The 21,506-nt window shown below is 31.7% G+C and overlaps 1 protein-coding gene and 1 long non-coding RNA gene across 2 annotated transcripts; both read left to right on the top strand.

Annotated features, from left to right (window-relative positions):
• Nucleotides 1-10,984: 10,984 nt before the first annotated feature.
• LOC114168923 (AP2-like ethylene-responsive transcription factor PLT2) lies at nt 10,985-14,387 on the top strand. Its single transcript, XM_028053901.2, has 10 exons — nt 10,985-11,178; nt 11,294-11,460; nt 11,576-11,942; nt 12,049-12,131; nt 12,268-12,276; nt 12,395-12,483; nt 12,566-12,639; nt 12,990-13,040; nt 13,172-13,248; nt 13,354-14,387. The coding sequence occupies exons 2-10, from the start codon at nt 11,319-11,321 to the stop codon at nt 14,100-14,102; spliced, it is 1,641 nt and encodes a 546-aa protein (XP_027909702.1). The 5' UTR covers nt 10,985-11,178; nt 11,294-11,318; the 3' UTR covers nt 14,103-14,387.
• A 733-nt stretch (nt 14,388-15,120) lies between these two features.
• On the top strand, nt 15,121-16,858 carry LOC114168375 (uncharacterized). The gene is made up of 3 exons (XR_003600667.2): nt 15,121-15,229; nt 15,344-15,413; nt 16,604-16,858. It is a non-coding gene; the product is annotated as an uncharacterized LOC114168375 (long non-coding RNA).
• Nucleotides 16,859-21,506: the final 4,648 nt, after the last annotated feature.

Below are 21,506 nucleotides of genomic sequence, written 5' to 3'. Positions count from 1 at the left end.
ATGAGATTCCTAGGATAATTGCTAAAGGAAAGATTGTTATAGGTGGCATCAATTGTCCCATGACAGAGACTAAGTGGGTCGGATCATAATCGAATGAATCGTAACGTTTGGACTTGTGTTACACTCTTAAATAGAAAGAGTTGCGTCCTGACTAAGGACTATAGCTTTTAATCTAGTGGTAAGCAATCGATCCTAACATAAAAAAGATAAAATTTATAGAAAAATAACAAAAAACTTATTTTCCATTTTTCAATTTTTGTTGCTTGGTAATTTGTATAACATTTCCATCATGTTTAGAGTTATTTTTACTTTGGGCTTGTTTTCAAGTAAGTACATATATAGAATGATAAAATTCCAATAATTTTTAAATAATGAAAAAGGATAATTGTATTATAATAAAATTGAGATCGATAATTGTCACAAAAGAACAGTGACCCAAGTTTCAAAGATGAAAGACTAAAATAAATTTTAAAAATATAAAGAATGAAAAAGAATCAGGGACTAAACATTTATGTTTGACGTAAATGTAACAGAACTAAAAAACAACAACTGTAAATGTAACAGAGTACATAGTTTTAATTAATATTTTGAGTATGCAATGGGTATGAAAAAAAATATGAAATATAATTAATACCTGCTGCTGCTGTATATAACTCAGTCATCAATAGCAAAAAAATGAAAAATAAACTCTTCAACATGAAACTATAATGTATTAAGATATTGAATCCTATGTAAATACTCTAAAAAGACCGAGCTTAATTTCAGTTGTTACCAACAATAGTAATTTGTGGTCAGATAAATAAAGAAGAGATTGTAAATTTTGAAAAAAAATGAAAACAAAAGAGTGTAATTAAAACTGTTATATGATTGGAGAATATATATATATATATATATATATATATATATATATATATATAATTGGGTAAAATATTATTTTTTATTTTGAAATAATAGTTACAACTATAAGAAAATGTTTCATTAATAACTAATTTTAGTAATCAATAGTGGTGAGTTAGTGTGACAAATTTAGATACTAATTTATAAAATAAATAATTATTGATTACTAAAATAGTCACTATTATGAATAAAAAAAAATTATAATTAGTTTTTGAATTGATTTCTAAAACTTAACTACTAAGGTTTTAGCTACCAAAAGAAATTGGTCATTAAACATTAGTTATCAAACTTTTTGCTACTAAAGAAATTGATTTTTAAATTAGTCTCAAATTAATTAGTGATCAATTTAACTATCAATTATAATTTTTTATTTATAATTATAATTATTTTAGTAATCAATAATTTTTTCTTTTATAAATTGATATCTAAATTAGTTACTAAAATGAGTAATAACTTTTTGTAACCAGATATGAACGTTAATGAAACCTTTTTTTTTTTTTGAATATATACTTCCTTCATTAACTAAGATTTTTTTTTTCAAGCAACTTCAAATATCATGTGAAAATGTTCTAGCCTAAAAAGAATTTAAGCAACTGCTAAACATAAAGATATATTTTCAGGAATAAAGGTTATACTTTTTGAAGTCTAAATTAAGAAAATATAAAACTCTAAGTGGTTTAAAGTTTTTCATTAATATAAAGTCAAACATAATTTTTTAACAATAATGTGATGTAAAACAAAAATTGCAATGCATGAGTAGATCATATAAGCTGTTTACATCAGAGATATCACAAACCAAATGAGAGTGAAACTTGATGAACCTGAATTTCATTCTACCTTGCAATACAAAAGTAGGTTATTAATGATAGATAATGGTGGAAAAGTGAAGGAAATGGAAATTACTTGATCTGTGTGAGTGAACACATAGAGATATGGAGTCTGAAATTCAGCAGTTGCATGGATTGATTAAGGGAGACAAGGACAGCTTGGAAAGTTGAAATCAATGTCTTATGGTTTGCATAGTGTGACATGGTAGGGACAAGTCTATTTTGAAGATGCAGGGTTATCAGAATCTGATATCTTGGAACTCATTTATAAGCTCAGGTATTGGTTAAACACTTGAAACCTAATCATCTCAGATTTCAGTATCCCATGCATGTCAGCATGCGAATCCACTGCTGTGTATTAATTGCTTAATATGCATGTTCTACCAATTATAACATCATCTTTCCTTCGTCCATCATTATAACAACATGGACATCACTTTGCATGCATCAGGGTTTTTTAAATCATTTATAGTAGGCATTTCATTATTCGTTTTCAAATCTGCTATTTATTCGCTACCAACTTGTTGAAGTGAAAAAGAAAAGAAATGAAGTGTGAAAAATGAAGATTCGAAACATACTCCGAGAAATGTAAAACTGCATTTGATTTAAAAGATGAATCCATATCATAATGCGCGAGGAAACCGAGGTTAATGATCGATGTCAGAATCCTGCCGGAGATTCGGTGTTGATGAGGTTTAGGATTCGGGCTTTCCAATGTGGTGGATTAGATTTGGTTTCCAACAACCCAACTCAGGGTTAAAGTATTTACATGCTTATTCAATTTCCCAAAAGAAATCAAATAAATATTAAAGAGAAAGTCTTTTATCTTTTTAAAGACATTTTCATTCTGAATTGTTATTTATTTTGGTTTCTAGCAAATAAGAAAATAACATAACAAATGGACTAAAATATCTGTTATCAGAGAACGTTCAAACTAAAAGTCCGATGAGATAAATGGTTTGCAGAGATCTATTACCATTTTATTCTTAAAAAGTAACTGAAATAAAAAGATATATTTAAATTATTTTTAATCTCAATTTTTAAATAATTTATAATCTGCCTTAATTTTGTGAGGTGTCTTTGAACGAAGCAGGTTTTAAAAAAAATTTATATCTGTAAGATTTTCAGATTGCAAACATTCATTGCTGGGCCGCTAAGCATTTTGGCCTGCTTTTACCAATAATTGAATATATAAGAAACTCGCAGTAGTTCCAGATTTTTGTTTTGGGCTTGAAGGTTACTGTTAGGTCCAAAGGATATCAGTATCTACTCGAACTTTTGGGTCCACAATGCCATTTAGATGCAGGCCTAAGCTTGTTTTTTTTTTTGTTAACGATTCTTCTCCACAGAAACTGGACAAAAACAAAAGATTGACCGAGAAAATTTCTTACACTGCCCAACTTTTTAGAATTGTTGTTGCGCTCTGAATAGAGTTAGTGACTTTTTGTAACTGATATTTACAGAGAAAGAAAGAAGTGTACTTGATGGATTAACAAATCTAGATGCGAACATTTTTTTTTGTACATGCTCTATTATTTTAAATTTTAACCCTTTCAAAACTGTAATCGTATGTTCTTCCTTATAATTGCTATTAATGTAAAATTAGATTTAGTAGTAAATAATCACTTTAAAAGTGTTGTAGTGAATATTTATTAAACATTAAATATCAATGCTATATAATGTTAATTCCAGTTAATACATATTTTATTTTACAACATAATTCCAATATAATAAGAAAGAATTAAACATGTGATAACTATCAATCAATTTCATTATTTTAACTAATTTTAATAAATACAGTTTTGATATAATTTACATTAAAATTAAATTTATTTAATTACTATATTTACATTATTAATTATATTCAAACATTATAATTGAATAATTTATTCTTTGATCTATTACATTAATTCAAAGGAATCTAAAATAATAATTTTTATTTTTAATTAATTTATTATAAAATATACCCATAAATAATTATTTAACTTTATTTTATTTTATCTAACTCTGTATTTAAATAGTATATTTATAACTATATATAATTATAACACTTAAATATAAATATAAAATAACTTATTTTTTTAAATATAATAATAATTAATTAATTTTCTTAATACAAATTAAAAGAAATAAACGCATGAATCTAAGACTAATTTATAGAAACATAATCAAGTGTGGTTGATGGATTAATAAATCTAGAAGAGTAGTTTTAAATGGTTTCATTTGTTGCCCCTTTGTCAGAATTTAAAGTTTGTTGATTTCACCCCATAATGTTTTAGTCTTTGTTTTATTAATATTAAAAAAAATTGTTTTTTATTAAACTATAATTTTTTTAAGAAGATAAAGTCTTTTACTATATGCTCTGTCAAGTATTGATAGATAATTGATAATAGCTTATTTAGATTTTTTTTTGTAGTTATATAATTTTTCTTATTTGGAATAATTCGTGTTCCGCAAATGTAAAGTCATTAAGCTTTGTTTATTTTTATTTCAAATATCACATGAGAATTGAGAATATTCTTTTAAATTGGAGAAAGATGAAGACTTCATTTCAAAAAATGAAGATGATAGATCCCTCCAAGAACTTTATTTGCTAAATGGAATTGGATTGTGTAGTAAATTTCTCGAAGTTCCGCCCATAAAGTTTATCGAGTGAAATATGAACAATTTGCGAAATTAGTCAAAATTTTACCAGAAAAATGTGTGTAAGATATATAAAATAGTATCTTAGGATTAATGGTGTTATTAAAATATTATTCAATTATTTTAATAATAAAATAAAATATTTTAGTATAACCAAATTTTATTATTTTAAAATTTAAAAATATTTTTTCTAGAATTCTCTAATTTCTCTTACTTTTTCTCACTTTTTGAAGATATGAGATCATATGAGAGATCCTCTTAGCGAGTTATTCTGTTATTTTTTTCTGTCTAGCCAATTTCTCTGAATGAGTAAGTACATTTTTTGTATGAGATCATATGAATGTTTTTGAACTGTCACACCAAGTAAGAAAAGCTAGTCTGTGTTCTTGAAAGCTATATGACTCATGTATAAAGGATGATTCCAGGTCTCTTATGAATGTGTACAATAAGGGACTAGCATTGTGTGTGATAACTTGGGTGGGCAAGCATGGTACATCACTATAAGTGCATGGCTTTATTAGTTTGACTCAATTGCATTTATCTGGATAAATCGAGTTTAGAAAAGTTTGATGTCATATATGAATGTGTGAAATATGTGTGGTGAAATCTTATATACTATTAGGTGTCTTGATACTATTTATATACATAAATATGTTATCAACTATTTTAGTTGGCTTACCCTTTTGTTCTATTTATTTCTCTTGTTATGTATTTTGATTTTGTAATAATCACCTTATTGATGTGAGGAGATGAGCAAGCAGAAATTGATCCATCTGAGAAAGGAGAGAATGAAGTAATTTAGTCACCAACTTTATTTTCCCTTTAGTGTTAAATCTTTTTGAGAGACTATGTAATTTCATAATTCTTTTTATAGTTTAGGTTGATTTTGCATATATGAATCTACTCCATTTTGTTCATCTTTTAGGATAATTGTAATGGAATAATCATAGTTTTTGTTCTCTACTATTACGTGAATATCAATTATAAGATGTTTTATTTTAGTAAAATTATGCTATTAAAATCAGAAATTACAAAATTATAAGATGTTACAAATAGGTTAAAAACATTAAGATTCTCTTAATAAAATATGTCGGCTAACGAGTGCCGTATACCTACTTTAGATTTCTAAAAAAGTTTTTTTCTTTTCTTTTTTTTTTGTGTTTAAGTCTTGCTTTAAAGCATTTTTTGAAAGTTTTTTTTTTAAATATTTTTATGTCACATTGCTTTGTTTTTATAAAGAGTTGTACTTATAACCATACTTTTATTATTATTTTTAAACCAGGAAAAATAGTGTAAGATTTAGTAATTTATTTTTAATTTCTTTTTGAAATTGTCCTAGGTTTTTCTGTTTTTTTTTCTTAATTTAAAAAAAAAATCATGAGTTTTATAAAATATTGTTTTTTTGTTGAATATGTTTCTGAAATTTTATTCAGTTGGATTTAGTTAGATTTTTATTTTGCTGGATTTAAAAAAAATACTTGAAAATATAGAAAACGTGCACATTTTAAAAAAATAGTAAGAAACTAAAAGTCTAACAAATTTTAAATCCTAAACTTGTTCTCATAATCATGGTTTAAGAAATTTTACAAACAAAAATAATAGAGTGCTTCCAAATACGACTCTTCTAAAACACTTTAAAAATAAATAAAAAAACGTGGATAAAACACAATAAAAAATAGAGCAAGGTGGTTAAAAATTACAGACCGAAATCGTGGTTAAAAGCATGAATTCTTGGTCTGAAATCGTGTTCTCTGACACAATTTACATGTATAGGTATTTTTTTCAAAATATTTTAATTTATGTACATTTAACGTAGTATTAAATATATATTTATTTATTTTACATGAGTCGGACTTATAGTTGCTATAGGAACTCTTTCCGAGACTCATTAAAAGTAGGTCAAGATAAAATTTCTCATCACTCATTTTTCTCAACTACAATATTCAATACTTTGAAAGTGGATTTTGAAAATATAAAGAACTTATTAACTATTTTGTTTCATGATTATTTTGATAAAACTAATAAATTAACCAATGGTTTATATGATTAATTTGATCAACATAAAAGTGTTTGTAATACTTAAAATAGCTTAATTTAAGAGTTTCCTCTAAGTGATAAGTTACTTTAGTTAATTTATAGCTTATTTAATTTTGCTTTTCTATTATCCTTTATATTTTAGACTATTTTTTTGTAATCTGAATTTCCATTTTACCTATCATTATCTATTTTCATTTTATAAAGAAAATTACTTTTTAATTTTTTATACAGTGCAAATTAAAAAAATTTAACGTTACAAATTAAAGTAACAAATGTTTTATAAAATTACACAAAATAAAAGCAATTTAAATTTCTAAAAATTAAATTGATAAATTTTATATATATATATATATATATATATATATATATATATATATATATATATATATATATATATATATATATATATATATATATATATATATATATATATCTTAAAAGGTAAAAGAAGTATTAAAAAATTAATTATTTAAAAAGCCAAAAGAAGTAATTACATAGTAATATATTTTTAGAAATATTCATTTCATTTATGTAGTAATATTTTAAAGTGATTTACATCTATCAACTAATCTACTAAACATCTACACTCACATAAATTTGTTTATTAATTTAAAACTTAAAAGTTAGGATCTTCACCACAGTTAATTTTGTCAAACATACCATATGTTTCTTTCACAATGTGTCGTTATAGTTAGGGTAGATGAACTTAATTATAGTTTTTTTTTTTTTATTTGTATAAATATTTTCTTACATAAATTTTATTAATTTTAATGTTTTTTCCTATTATATAATGAAAATGATACGAGTTTACACATCATGAGAATTTATGCTTGTATGTATGTTCTAATTTAATGTTAATTTATTGTATCCTAATTGATACCCAAAATGGTATACCCTAATTAAATTTCTCACACTATTTAAAAACAAAAAACTTTGTGGATATAGATTTTGCCTATGATGCAACGTGCTAAAATGATTTTTAAAAGAATGAGAATATTTATAATGCACATGTGTGGAGCTCGTTAACCCTCATAGATGAAAGTGTAACAGTGAATGTCACAGATACATATGCATCTGAAATATTTTGGAACAAAACACAAAATATTTTGAAATATGGAAGAAAACCTTTTATGTTTTTTGAATGAAATAGAAAACATGTTATTTTGATGTGCATGTTTCAGAAATAGATGTAAGAATTGAGTGTATATGTTTAATGAGTGTGCACTGAATTAATTCCCTTATTTTTTTCAAAAGCCAAGTTCCTATAAACTTCTCAGTTTTCCGAATCCCACAGGAAAACACATACATGCACAAGAAGTGTTTGCTTATATGCAGGGAATTTGATTTTACTGTTTACTATAATGGTATGTGTTTTTTGTCTGATTGGTTATGGTATCTGATGAGTCCTGTGCTTTAGAAACAAACCTAAACCTACCTAGGAAGCTAAGGTTGTGTTGTGTGGTTCAAATTTAGGTGAAGAGAGACTCACTCCAAACATAAACCTTTTCCAGTGTTTCATTTCGAGGCGACACGAGCACTTTCCCGGCATTTCCTCCCATCTCTTGGAAATTCTCAAAATTTTCTATGGATCCTCGTGACCTCCTTTCTCCTTAAATGCCCTTCAACCCTTCATCCAATTACCCTCAACTCCTTCTTTAAATACTTGTAAAAAACATTATCATCATCATGCCAAACAGACATATAAATATCTCAAATTGTTTAATATCAGTAAAAGAGACTCCATTTAAATAACTAAATATTTATTAATCTTAAGATTGATTCTACTAGATGGAACAGATACAGTGTTGTTTGTTTTCTGATATGTTTTGGTTTTTTGACTATGTATGTGTGAAGTTGAAGGGATATGAAGGATATAGAGGTAATGTGGGGATGATAATAATGAAGGGATAGTAATGGGTAGGGTGGTGAGAACGTGGTCAAAGTTCTTTAGGTATTCATGTTTTTTAGTGCAGGCATGCAAACAGGATTATTGGCTGGTTTGGCTGCAAAGTTTGAAAGTGAAAGCATGAAGACAAAGAGAACCCTAAGCAGGAAGGGACAATGGACACGTGTCAGTCACATTCCCCTGACTCTGAATTTGGCCCAAGAACCTGAAACGGCGTGACAACCAGATTAATTTCTGGTTGACTGCGTATGACCGGTGGCGAATGGCGAATCAGCACCACGCCACCATGCACCCCTTTCTTCCTTCCATTCGCTAAACTCTATTTATTCCCTTCCTCTTCCACATTTTTCAAGACAAAAAAAATTAAAATCAATTAACACTGTTCACACTGTGAGAGAAGAAACAGATTCCTCATATCATCAATGCATGCACTTCTTTTTCTTCTTTTTAGTTCCATTTTCATTCCTATTTATTCCCTTTTCCCTTTCTTTTTTATGCTTCATTGTTTTCTGTCTTCTTGCATGTTCAAGCTTTAAGGAAATGCTTGGTTTAGGTATATAAACAATACAGTTTTCGCGTTTGGAATAGAGAGTGTTGTTCACCGTTGTTGCAAGAACTAGTTTTAGATTTGGTTTGGTTTAGTTATTGAGGTATAAAAATTGGAACAGCGAGAGACGTGGGGTTTTGCTCCCTTATTGTGTTCACTTCGGTCAAAATCGCCTATTGTTTATGCACAACAATTTGGCGGTAGCAGTGCATCATCAACATTGGCAGGTATTTGGAATTGTTTATTCTTCACTGCCAGTGCTTCTCAGTGTTATTGTTGGTAATATCGCTGCTGCATTAATCAATATGTTATATATAGTAATCTTATTTTTCTGTTTAGATTCTTCGAATTCATCTCATGACTAACTGGTGAATTACATCTGAGATTGTCTGGTCCAAGGTTTCTAATTTATTTGGTAGAAATTAAAATCATGTTTTACAAATAGAAAATATGCATGGATCCCCTCGCTCTTGCACTGACTAACTGATTAGTGTTTATGCTCTGAAAATTGTATATTATTTTCTATAGATATAGCTGCGCTTTTAATCTTCTGTCTCCATGCATCAAACAGATGTGATAGCCATGGTATAGCTTATATAAGAAGAAAGCTTATGAGAAAAAAATATATAACAGCCGAAGTTATTTTAATATTATCCACAAGAATAGCTTATAGCCTTCTCACGAGATGTTCCTTTTATGTGTATCTTCATAAATCAAAAGTAAATACATGCATATGTAATATTATCCTAGCATTTTAATTTCATCCCTCTCAACAACATATTATTGTATGCCACATTTACATGATATCAGAGATATAAAAATCATTATTTGTGTGCATAATTGTAGTGCTAACATTTTAACGTTGTGCTTAAGCTACCAAGTATATGTTCATAAAAGATATGCGTGTGCGTGTGTTGTGCTGTAATTGCGGTATATTACGAGATCCAAGCTTTGCCTATAGCTAGTAGTAACTTATATTATTCCCTATCTCTACTAGCTGAATATACTATAAATTATTGAGTGATAACTTGGACATTCCATAAAATATGAAATATTTGTGCCATGTTCAGTAATGATTATTATTCATTCGGATACGTGAAGATGCATTAGGGCTAACATAGGATGGTGAGTGCGGGCAGGTTAAGGCACTGAGCATAGACGGTGGTTGGGTAGATATTTTTATACTTTGTTTTTATCTTAGAAATGGGGCTTTTAGGACGAAACTTAACCTAATAGCAGAATACAAGCTTCTGGTGTTAGTGCAGATAAATGATAGCATATGTTTGAAGTTAAATTAAACTAATTTGAAGCTAGTGGCCTTTTGACGGGTGAGGAAATCGAGTAGGTGGTCAACAGATTTTTACTTGGGGGAACAAAAAAAACCCTTCAAATTATAATTCTTAATTACTGCTGAATTGAATCACGTTAAATTAAATAATATTAATATGCAATACAGCTTGGTCTCATTTTGAACAAAAAGTAATTCTTACTCTTTCATTCAGTACTTTTAATTTTTAATATGTCGGATTTTCACCATATAATAATGCATGACCGTACTCATGCATCTTTAACACATGCAGGACTCGGGAATCCATAGATTGGTTTTTCTTTCTTAATCTATATACCGAATTCGAGAGTTTCTCTACAATGGACTTGATCTTCTACCTGGTGTTTAAATATCCCGTTTCAGATCTTTATTTTGGTTTCCTTCATGTGGCTTGTATACACAAAGAGAGAGAGAGAGGTCGGTAGTCTAACTTTACGTAGAGTCGTTGATTTTGAGACCGAGAGATGATTTGTAGTGTGTGGGAATGCTGGGCTTTTGGGAGTCATTGTTTTCACAGAACGAGGACGAGAGTTCCAATAAACCAAGTGGGTGGAGAGAGAGGGAGAGAGAGTGTAATTTTTCCAGTTAGAATGGTGGTATTGTCTCTGGTCAAAGACTGAAGGATTTGAAGGATAATAGTTTAATAACACACTCGTGTCCCTGATAATATCTTATTACATAGATATTAATTATTTAATAATCATTGTAGGCAGATTTTAACTTTGTTTGCTAGTGTTGGAAACTGGTGGGAGAAGAGTCAGAGTCTACAAAATCGACCTTAGCTGAGGGGGTGCCACACTCACACACCATTTTAACTATTATACCTTGTAGGACAGAGAACGAGGAAGAAGGGAAGAGCTTTAAATAATGTTAAAATGTTCCTTTCTTAGCCCTTTTCTCCTCTTCCATTGTCTTAAGCTTGGAAGTTGAAAGGCTTGGGGGATTCAAAGTGTGTGTTCATTGATTTAAACCCCTTGCTACAATACAACCCTTGGTAAACCTATATATGTTTCTTTGCTCTTCTCTTATTTTCCACATCTTTGGTTTCCCTTTTGCAAATATATACTTCATATCTAATGTGTTATAGCTGTTTTTGATTTTGTTGAAAGGTAAAGCAAAGTGAATAAGGGCTCAATGAACAACAACTGGCTTTCTTTCCCTCTTTCTCCCACTCATTCTTCCTTACCATCATCCCATGATCTTCAAGCAACTCAGTACCATCAATTTTCCCTTGGGCTGGTGAACGAAACCATGGAAAACCCTTTCCAAAATCATGGTAATTAACCTTCTCTCTCTCTCTCTCTCTCTCTCTTCTCTCTCTTCTCTCTCTTCTTCTGTCTCTCATTCTATATTGCTAATGTTTCTTTTCCGCTATTTAATTAATTCCACAGATTGGAATCTGATTAACACTCATAGCAGCAACGAGGTTCCAAAAGTGGCTGATTTTCTTGGAGTGAGCAAGTCTGAAAATCAGTCAGAGCTTGCTGCTTTAAACGAAATTCAGTCAAATGATTCAGATTATCTGTTCACAAACAACAGTTTGGTGCCTCTGCAGAACCCTGTGGTGGACACACCGAGCAATGAGTATCAAGAAAATGCTAACAGTAACTTACAATCGCTGACATTATCCATGGGAAGTGGTAAGGATTCTACATGTGAAACCAGTGGTGAAAATAGTACAAACACTGTTGAAGCTGCACCTAGAAGAACTTTGGATACTTTCGGTCAGAGAACATCCATATATCGTGGAGTAACGCGGTTGGATACTCATTCTGTGTTTCACTAAATCAACTTTTTTTTCTGTTTTTTGCAGGGTTTGTGATAATTTATTGTTCTAATTAAATGAATGAATATATATAAACAGACATAGGTGGACTGGAAGATATGAAGCTCACCTTTGGGATAATAGCTGTAGAAGGGAAGGACAATCAAGAAAAGGACGCCAAGGTGATTAAAGTTCATTTCAATTCATTCAGAGTTTTATTCTTCAAGTTTATTAGGTGATATTATTAGTTGAGAGTTCTATTAACACATTTCTCTTGATGTTTTGCTTTTGCTCATATTCTCACCAACTTCTCTTCAGTTTATTTGGGTAAGTGTTTCCATTTCAGTCTATTTTTTCCAACCCCTTTTCATTTATATAAGTTCATGGAGGTAGAAAATCAAACCACACAAAAATGTGTTGTTTTCCTTTTGTTACTTAATGGCAGGTGGATATGATAAAGAAGAGAAAGCAGCTAGGGCTTATGATTTAGCAGCACTGAAGTACTGGGGAACATCCACCACTACCAACTTTCCAGTAAGTTAATGGTACTTTCTCAATGCTTCTCAGACTCTGATTCAAAGGAAATCTTGTTGGTTTTACTTTACTTTTTCCACAGATTAGCAACTACGAGAAGGAATTGGATGAAATGAAACACATGACCAGACAAGAATTTGTTGCCGCTATTAGAAGGTGACTAATTCAAAGACAGCGTGCATATATAAAACATGTACAATACAAGTCTACAATAGTGCAATAACGGAGACAAGTAAAACCAATTTTTAAATCTAGTCCCTTTTGTTACACAAACACACTAGTATAGTTTAATTAGAGTCGCTTGCTAAACTTTTGATAACTGAGAACGCGATTAAATTAAGAACTTCATTGTGGCAGTCATTTAAACACACAATGGCTTCGTTATGATGAGTTTCTGCCTGATATAGTTATCGAAATAGGTTAAAAAGTTTATAACACGCATTCATAATATTCTTTCAACACTTTCAAATGCTTATTATTAGACATATTGTGGTGGTGTTTTGCAGGAAAAGTAGTGGTTTCTCTAGAGGTGCATCAATGTATCGCGGAGTTACAAGGTGTCAAATTAATGGAGCAGCAATGCTTTCTTCTTCTTCTTTTTCTTCTTCTTCTTCTTCCTCTCATCCCATGCATTCGTTCCTTTTCTTTCTACTATTTTCTTAGCAGAATATCATTATTCTTTGATTAGGCATCACCAACATGGAAGATGGCAAGCAAGGATTGGTAGAGTTGCAGGAAACAAAGATCTTTACTTGGGAACTTTCAGTAAGCCACCCACATAAATCACTAATCAGATATTCAAATTAACCAACGTGAAAAATTATTTATGAGGAAAAAGTCTCAGTGAATATACATTACTTGTGGTTGCAGGTACTGAGGAAGAGGCTGCAGAAGCTTACGACATAGCAGCGATAAAGTTCAGAGGTCTGAACGCCGTCACAAACTTTGACATGAGCCGTTATGACGTGAAAGCGATTCTCGAAAGCAACACTCTCCCGATAGGAGGAGGCGCTGCAAAACGTCTGAAAGAAGCTCAAGCTCTAGAATCTTCTAGAAAACGTGAAGAGATGATTGCACTGGGCTCATCCACCTTCCAATATGGAACCTCAAGCTCTTCTAGGCTACACGCTTACCCTCTAATGCAGCACCACCAGTTCGAGCAACCTCAGCCTCTGCTAACCTTGCAAAACCATGACATGAGCTCTCACTTCTCTCACCAAGACCCTTTACACCAGGGTTACATCCAAACGCAGCTTCAGTTGCACCAGCAGAGTGGTGTTTCTTCTTACCTCCACAATAATCCTCAGTTCTACGGCGGCTACCTCCAGAACCACCCTGCATTGCTTCAGGGAATGATGAACATGGGGTCTTCTTCTTCTTCTTCATCTGTGTTGGAGAATAACAACAACAATAATGGCAATGTTGGTGGGTTTGCAGGGAGTGGTTTTGGTATGGCTTCGAATGCAACGTCGGGTAACGCGGTGGGCGCGGCGGAGGAACTTGGCTTGGTGAAGGTTGACTATGACATGCCAGCCGGAGGTTACGGCGGTTGGTCGGCGGCGGCGGCGGAATCCATGCAGACGTCAAATGGTGGGGTGTTCACAATGTGGAATGAGTGAGGGAAGGGAAGCTATTTCCAAGTGTATGGGACAAGACAACGTACGAGTCACCATACAATTTTGTTATGCTTTTTTAATTTTTTTTTTTTACTTTGGTTTTTATTATTCTCGCAATTGGAAAAGAAAAATAGGTGCTGATTTTCTGAGACATTTGACCACTAAGAAAGTGAGCAAAGACCATATATATCTATTATTTATGTCTCTTATTATGCCCAATGTTTGTGAGACTTTTGCTTGATTAACGTAAATTACTCAAGCACTTACTAATCTTCTATTTGCATAGCATTGGTGCTAACCTCTCTAAGCCTTTTTTTAACGAAAAAAGTTTCTCACTTTGCTTAATTAATCTATGTTTGCCCTGATTAGAGTTAGTCAATCGCTCTATTCTAAAAATATTTAAGCTTTAATAAATAGAAAAATTATGTTTTGACAAAAAAAAAATTCACAAAGTTGACAAAATTTTTATAAAAATAGAATTAAAATGGATTGATTTTTTATTTTTTTAAACAAAATAAAGTAATAAAATAATACTTTTTTATCTAAATTAGTAGTTGGTCAAAGTTTGTTAGAAATTTTTTTGTGAAACTAACATTTTCCTGATAAATATTCAGTTTCATAATATACTACTTAGAATAATTTATATGGTCACTTATATCTATCGGAGAAAATGAACATTATTTAATAACTTTATTGGGACCAAACCTCAATTTACTAAACGTCAACCATTTTTTAAGGAGACTAAAACGAGATAGTCCTGCAGAAGAGAATATAATAACGTTATTTTTTTTTTCATGAATTATAATAATATATAAAGAATTTTTTTTTTCATATTTTATAATTTTACTTTTATTTTTAATTATTATTTTAAGAATTATTTTATAAATAATTTATTTTTAACCGTGTAAGCCCTTTTTTCCTTTTCAGTTGAGTTTTGGGGCCTAGCCTTCGTGGGCCTAAGGCCGGCCCAATAAGGGGACCCAATACCCTTGCCAGCCCCTAACCCCTTCATTCTGTTCCATTTTCAGAAAGCAGCTCCTTGTTCCCTCCCCTCATCTAGTGTAAGAGCTCTGCTAGGGCATAGAGGTTCTCTCCTTGTTTCGAGATAGCAAAGGACATTGTACTTCCAGGTAAGTCGAACTCCAACCTTGTCCTTCTCTTTCACCAGTTTAGAGGCTAATAGTTTTCCCTAGCACCCTTTCTCCCTAGCACCCTTTCTCAACTCTGTGTGGGTCTGTTTTCAGCTCCGTACCCTGCTCTTGTGCTCCACTACTTTTCTTGGGTTACTACTTTTTTCTGCTAGCGTATAACAAGGTAAGGGGAGCTAGGTTTTTAAGTTTAAAGTTATTGTGGCATGCTTATGTTCTGTTCCATGTTATGGGTGCTTGAATGGTGTTTGAATCGTGTAAAAATGGTTGGCATATATTTTGGATGTTGCTCTATGTCGTTTTTCTGCCTTGCATGTGTGGAACAGTGGGGGAGAACTGATATTCTCGCCCAGGCGAGCTCCTCTCGCCTAGGCGAGAATATCAGCAGCTCGCTCAGGGTTCTGCCTCGAGCACTCGCCCAGGCGAGGGGCTGCGTTTTGAGCGACAGCACAGCTCGCCCAGGCGAGACAGCCTCGCCTAAGCGAGGGATCGTGAAACTCTCCAATGACCCACTGTTGTAGGCTCGCCTAAGCGAGAGCCCGTCGCCTGAGCGAGACAACTTCTCTCGTCTGGGCGACGACTCCTAGCTTGAGCGAGGCTGCTGCAGCGGGTGGTTTCAATTCTGTTTTTCTTTCTTTGTCTGATGGGTGAATTGTGTGAGTTATTTATCTACCCCTTTTCTTTCAAATCTAAAGCATGTGAATATATGTGGTTGCTTGAATCCTCTGAACTAAAAGTTGGTATGTTGACATGAATAACGCATGGATTTTGGTTGGTTGAGACATTGCATGAGAATTGGATGTTTTGAGATAAAGGTGTTGGATATGGTAACAAACATGAATTTGGTGTGTGATAGGCGTAATTCCATGAGTCTCGTGGGAGACCTCATGGTGGTGTGTAGTGTATATATTAAGATATGGATTCAAGTAAGGATTGCATCCCGAAACTCTAAAGGGTCAGTGAGTCTCAAGTAGAGCAAACTGACCCAAGTGGTGAGAGTAGCGGGAGGCCCTAGTCTCTGGCAGGATAATGGCCTCAGATGCTTAAAGGCTAACCTTGTGCGTGGTAGGGTGAAACCCATTGGCAATGGCTCTGCAGAGCAGTAGAGGCCACCACAAGTGCAAGCGTCCAGTGAATCCGATCTTAGTATATGTATCCGGATAATTGAGTCATGGTGTCCTGTTTGTCTGCAATAACATGATTCTCTGCACACACTATGTTAAAATGCTTGAACTATTTAAGTACTTATCTACTATACTATGTTAACTTTAAATTACGCTAGCTCACCCTCTCTTTGTTGTGTATGTCTCGCCTTGATTCCTTTACTTTGCAATGATCACCTTACGGTGGGAGCAGATGGAAAGAGCTCTGGAGGTGGATCTGCTGGTGGTAGCGGTGCTGCATAGTTTGGACCAGTTACCTGTAGCTCTTAATAGTAGTTGTTATGGCTTTAATGTCCCTCTCGTTTAAATTTCCTTCTGGTTAGGGCACTGTGATATGCCTAAGTTTCAATGTTCCTGAATACTCTTGGATGACTGTATCAAATACACTCTATCGTTTTCTGTCCATCTGATTGCTTCTCATTATTATGATTATGTGAGATTTTATTAAGTAGATGATTCTATTTAAAAAGGATGTCACAAACCATTATTTTAAAATTCTTTTTTCAACCTGTTATTTTAAAAACTTTTTTTGTATATATTTTATTTTTTTAATTAACATCTAATAATTATCTTATAAATTAATTATATATCTTTTATTAATGTTAACTCAAATCTTTAACAAAATTAAAAAAATACAAATACCAATATACAACAACATCAATACGTTCCCTAGTTATTAATAATTATTTTTCACGATCGTGTTTTGAAAAAGGAACAGGAAAAATTGAGATAACAAACGAATTATGTTTAAATATATATTTTTAAAATTAGATGATTACTCGTACGTTATTTTGTTAAAAGAGAGGAAGATTTTTAAATTTTAAAATAATAACATAAATATCTACCTTTCAGTTTAATATTAAAAATAAATGGATGTTTTATTTTACTTGTAGAAAAAGGAGCGTGTAATAAAGTTACAAGTTTTAAGATTTAGGGGTTTTAAATTTCTGAAAAAACAGTTTTTATGAAATCTTAAATTGATATCTTTTCATAAAATATTTTTGAAAATATTTTATTACATTTTTAATAAAATTATTCTTACAAAAGATCGACTATCTTATTTTTCTAACTTAATTTTTTTATTACGATAAAAGTATTAGTTTTCATATATAATTAAATATACCATATACTTTATTTTTTCATATGTAACACCCATTTTAATAAAGTTATTATACATCACTGTTTTAATAAATTATACTTAATCTATTTTAATTACTATGAATTTATTAATAGTATAAAAAGATAAAAACTGTCTTCTTCAACATATAAAGGTCCCATCCCAGTTAGACTTGTTTGTAATCATTTAAGATGTCTCGAGATTTTTATATAAATAACAATATATATTCTTAGGAATTGTTTCTGTTATATCATATTATATTAATTATACGAAAATATTTTTTTTCACAAATTTATTGACTAAGTTACTAAATAGAATATTTTTTATTTTTTTATAAAAATTATAAAAATAAAGTAATAAAAGTTTTAGAATTTTCTTTACCAAAAATTATTATTTGTCAAAATTTGCTAAATAAAACTTTGTCAAAGTATTATTTTTCTGAAAAAATTGATAGTCTTTATTTAATATTTGCATCCGAAGCAAATTCCTTATGATTTACAGGGTGACATGTATTGTTTTATTTTATAGATAAATATTTTTACGTTACTAATATTTATTTTTTGTTTGGATTGAGCTGTGGGTGGAAAGGAAAAGAAAAGAGAAAAAAAAGTACAAAAATTAGGTTACTTGAATTAAGGGAGAGAAAATAGATTAAAAAAGAAAAATTAAATCAGAGTAAAAAGTTTATAATAGGTGTAACCTATATGCACTAATATTTCAATTTTGTTATAATGTATTCGTATCTTATATGTGTACGTATTTGGAATTAGAAAATATTTTACTGATATTTATCAATAAAAGATTTAGTATACAAAGTAGTAATACTTTTTTATGATAATAATTTATAAATTTTTTATATTAACAACTTTAATACATTTTATGTTAATTTGGATTTATAAACATTTTGCAATATACATATATCACGTTTTTTATTATTTTCAAAATAAGTGTACCAACATATTACATACATATTAAATACGTGTCATATATATGTATTATATATGTGCATATTAATTAAAAAAATTACTTTTTATTTTATTTTTTTATTCTAATAGTATTTTTTTATTTTTTTATTATAACTCCTTAAAATACATGTACCTACTCTTTTTATTATGTTAATAAAAAAATAAATTTTATCATAATTATTAAAAAATAAATATAAAACTAATCATTTTATAAGATAATCTATTATGATAGGTAGTCAATCAATTTTAGAAAAATAATAATAAAATTCAAACAGTAAAATAATAAATTGATTTATATTATAAAAAGATAAAATCAATCATAAAATGTATAAATGGCTACAAAAATTAATCCAAGATATAAATAAATAAAATAATAAATACTCATACATGATGGATGTGACGTCCCATTTAAGAGAATTTAATTCTACCCAATAACCACGCGACATAGCTATATGCATACAAATAAGGGGAATCAAAAGAAGTACTTAGGGAAATCACCGTTACAGTCATCCTTAAACATGTAAAAGCCTTAGGCAGAAACACAGTGCCTTATCCACAATTAAAAGTCAAAGGAAAAGATAGTTTTCAAAAGAGACATAGTCCTAGGATAAGAGTTCTTATGGCAGCCCTAGAGCCAACTTCATTCCTAGGGGTCACAAGAAACAGGTTCATCTAAGCAGCACCGCTGCCCCCATCGGGTCTACCGCCAGGATTTGCCCCATCTGCTCCCACCAAGAGGTGATCATCGCCAAGGAAAGACAGTACAGGAACATACACAAAATGCAAAGGGGTGAGCTAGTGCAAACGTCATTAACATATTATAAAACATGGTACAAGACAAAGCAGATCATTATTAATAAACTTATAAACATTCCAATCGTGAAAGGGCAGACAAATGCAAGTTCCTATGACTCGATATCCGGATCATACACTTGATATAGAATTCTAAAGGAAGTATGCACATGTGCTGGTTTCTAAACTCTGCAGAGTCTAGACGCAAGGGGTTATCATCCAACCACACACAGGGTTAATCCATTAATGTCTCGGGCCCAAACCGTCCCAAGACTAGGACCTCCTGCCACTCTCACCACATAAACCATTCTGCTCTACGTGAGCGTGAAGGTCTATCAGAGTTCAGGATACCTTCCTTTATCTAGACATCTCCTATATCAAGGTATACACTAGACATGCACTTATGCATACTTACATACATATATATATATATATATATATATATATATATATATATATATATATATCACTAGGAGTTTTCCCCATGAAACTCCCTCTCAACACATATCACATGCCTATCTATCATCCAAATTCAGTGCATTCGGACACTCAAGAATATCATGTTTCCGTACTCATGTTCATTTCATGCATAACAATATATCTTCCAACATTCAAAGCATGAATCCTACATAACAATGACTACTTTTCAGTTCAAATCAAGTACACATACTAAGCATGATCACATACTATGAATAAGGAAAGTAATTAACATCAGCATGGAGTAGCATCAGCCAACACAGCAGCCCTTGTCACGAATCCTCGCCTAAACTGAAGATTCTCGCCCAGGCGTTTTCGCTCAGGCGACCCCCTTCTCACCTAAGCAAGGGTCCAACAGTGACCACTGCAAGAATTTCATCGAATTCTCGCTCAAGCGACAGCGTCTCGCCTAGGCGAGACTGTGCCTCGCTCAAAAATCATGTTTGTCGCCTAGGCGACCATTCGAGATGAAATTCAGGGGTGAGTCCCTGCTATTCTCGCTTAGGCGAGGGTTACCCGCTTGGGCAAGATTAGCAGGTTTCTCACCTGCCATTGCATGCATTCTCTCATTCTAATCGAATACACACACCCAGCAACCAACTTCATACATCAAGTCACAAGATTCAAACACCAAAACACAAGATTCGTTCAGAATAGGTAAAAACATTCAAGAAGACAATTACCCTAGCTTCCCCTTACCTTGCTCAGAGGCTAACCAAACGAAAACAATACTCGAAACTAAGGGTTACTTCAGTTCCAAAGCCAAGGCAGTGAGCTGGAGAAGTACGAGTCTTGCTAGCTCCGAGACGGACAATTTTGTGCCCTAGCAGAGTTCCTAGCAGAAGAACGACAGGGGACAAGAGGACAGCTTCAGAAACGGAGACAAGTGAAAATGAGAAAGCAGAAGGGGGTCTTGGGGTCCCCTTATTGGACTGGTCTTAGGCCCACGAATGGCTAGGCCCAAACAATTAAAGAAACTGAAATGGGGCTTACAACAATGGAGCGAAGGGCTATCTTTAACAGAATATATAATTTCTTGCTACGGAGCTCGTAAAGGGGTTGTAGATACTGCTGTACGAACATCAGATGCTGGATATCTTACACGTAGACTTGTTGAAGTGGTTCAACATATTGTTATACGTCGAACAGATTGTGGTACCATTCGAGGAATTTCAGTAAATACCCAGAATGAAACGATGCCGGAAAGTAGTTGGACACAAACATTAATTGGTCGTGTATTAGCAGACGATATATACAGAGGTTCACGATGCATTGCCATACTAATACTATGGTTACAATATGTGCATATCTTTTTTAAAAAAGTCTTTTGAATTTTATTTTCAATGATTTGATTTCCCGACTTTTCAATTTGGGATATTTGCTTGGATTATTGGTTAGGTTGTGGTCTTTAGGTGGGATTATTAGTTAGGTTGTGGGCTTGAGATATGTACCGTATATGAGTGTGTTGGGCTGTATGAAAGCATAGTTGCATTGCACAAATACATTGAACGTGAAACTGTCTGGCATACGGTGGAAACGGAACCGAGTTTGATGAGACCAAAAATTTGTTGATGTCCATTCTGTCTGGCTGTTGCAAAAAGTGTAACCAAATGGGCTCTGTATGATCCAAGTAACTTCAGATTTGCAGGCATATCGATCTTTCTTGTGACAACACCATCTTCTCACTACCTCTTCACAGACTTGTAATAGAGAATCAACAAAAAATTTCGCTGATGAGAAGATCT

This window comes from Vigna unguiculata, chromosome 11, assembly GCF_037176805.1.
Source record: "Vigna unguiculata cultivar grain cowpea cultivar isolate G323 ecotype 2 chromosome 11, ASM3717680v1, whole genome shotgun sequence".
In the NCBI taxonomy this organism is placed as follows: Eukaryota; Viridiplantae; Streptophyta; class Magnoliopsida; order Fabales; family Fabaceae; genus Vigna; species Vigna unguiculata.
The sequence above is the reverse complement of the archived record's forward strand: the minus strand, read 5'-3'. Positions and strand labels throughout refer to the sequence as shown.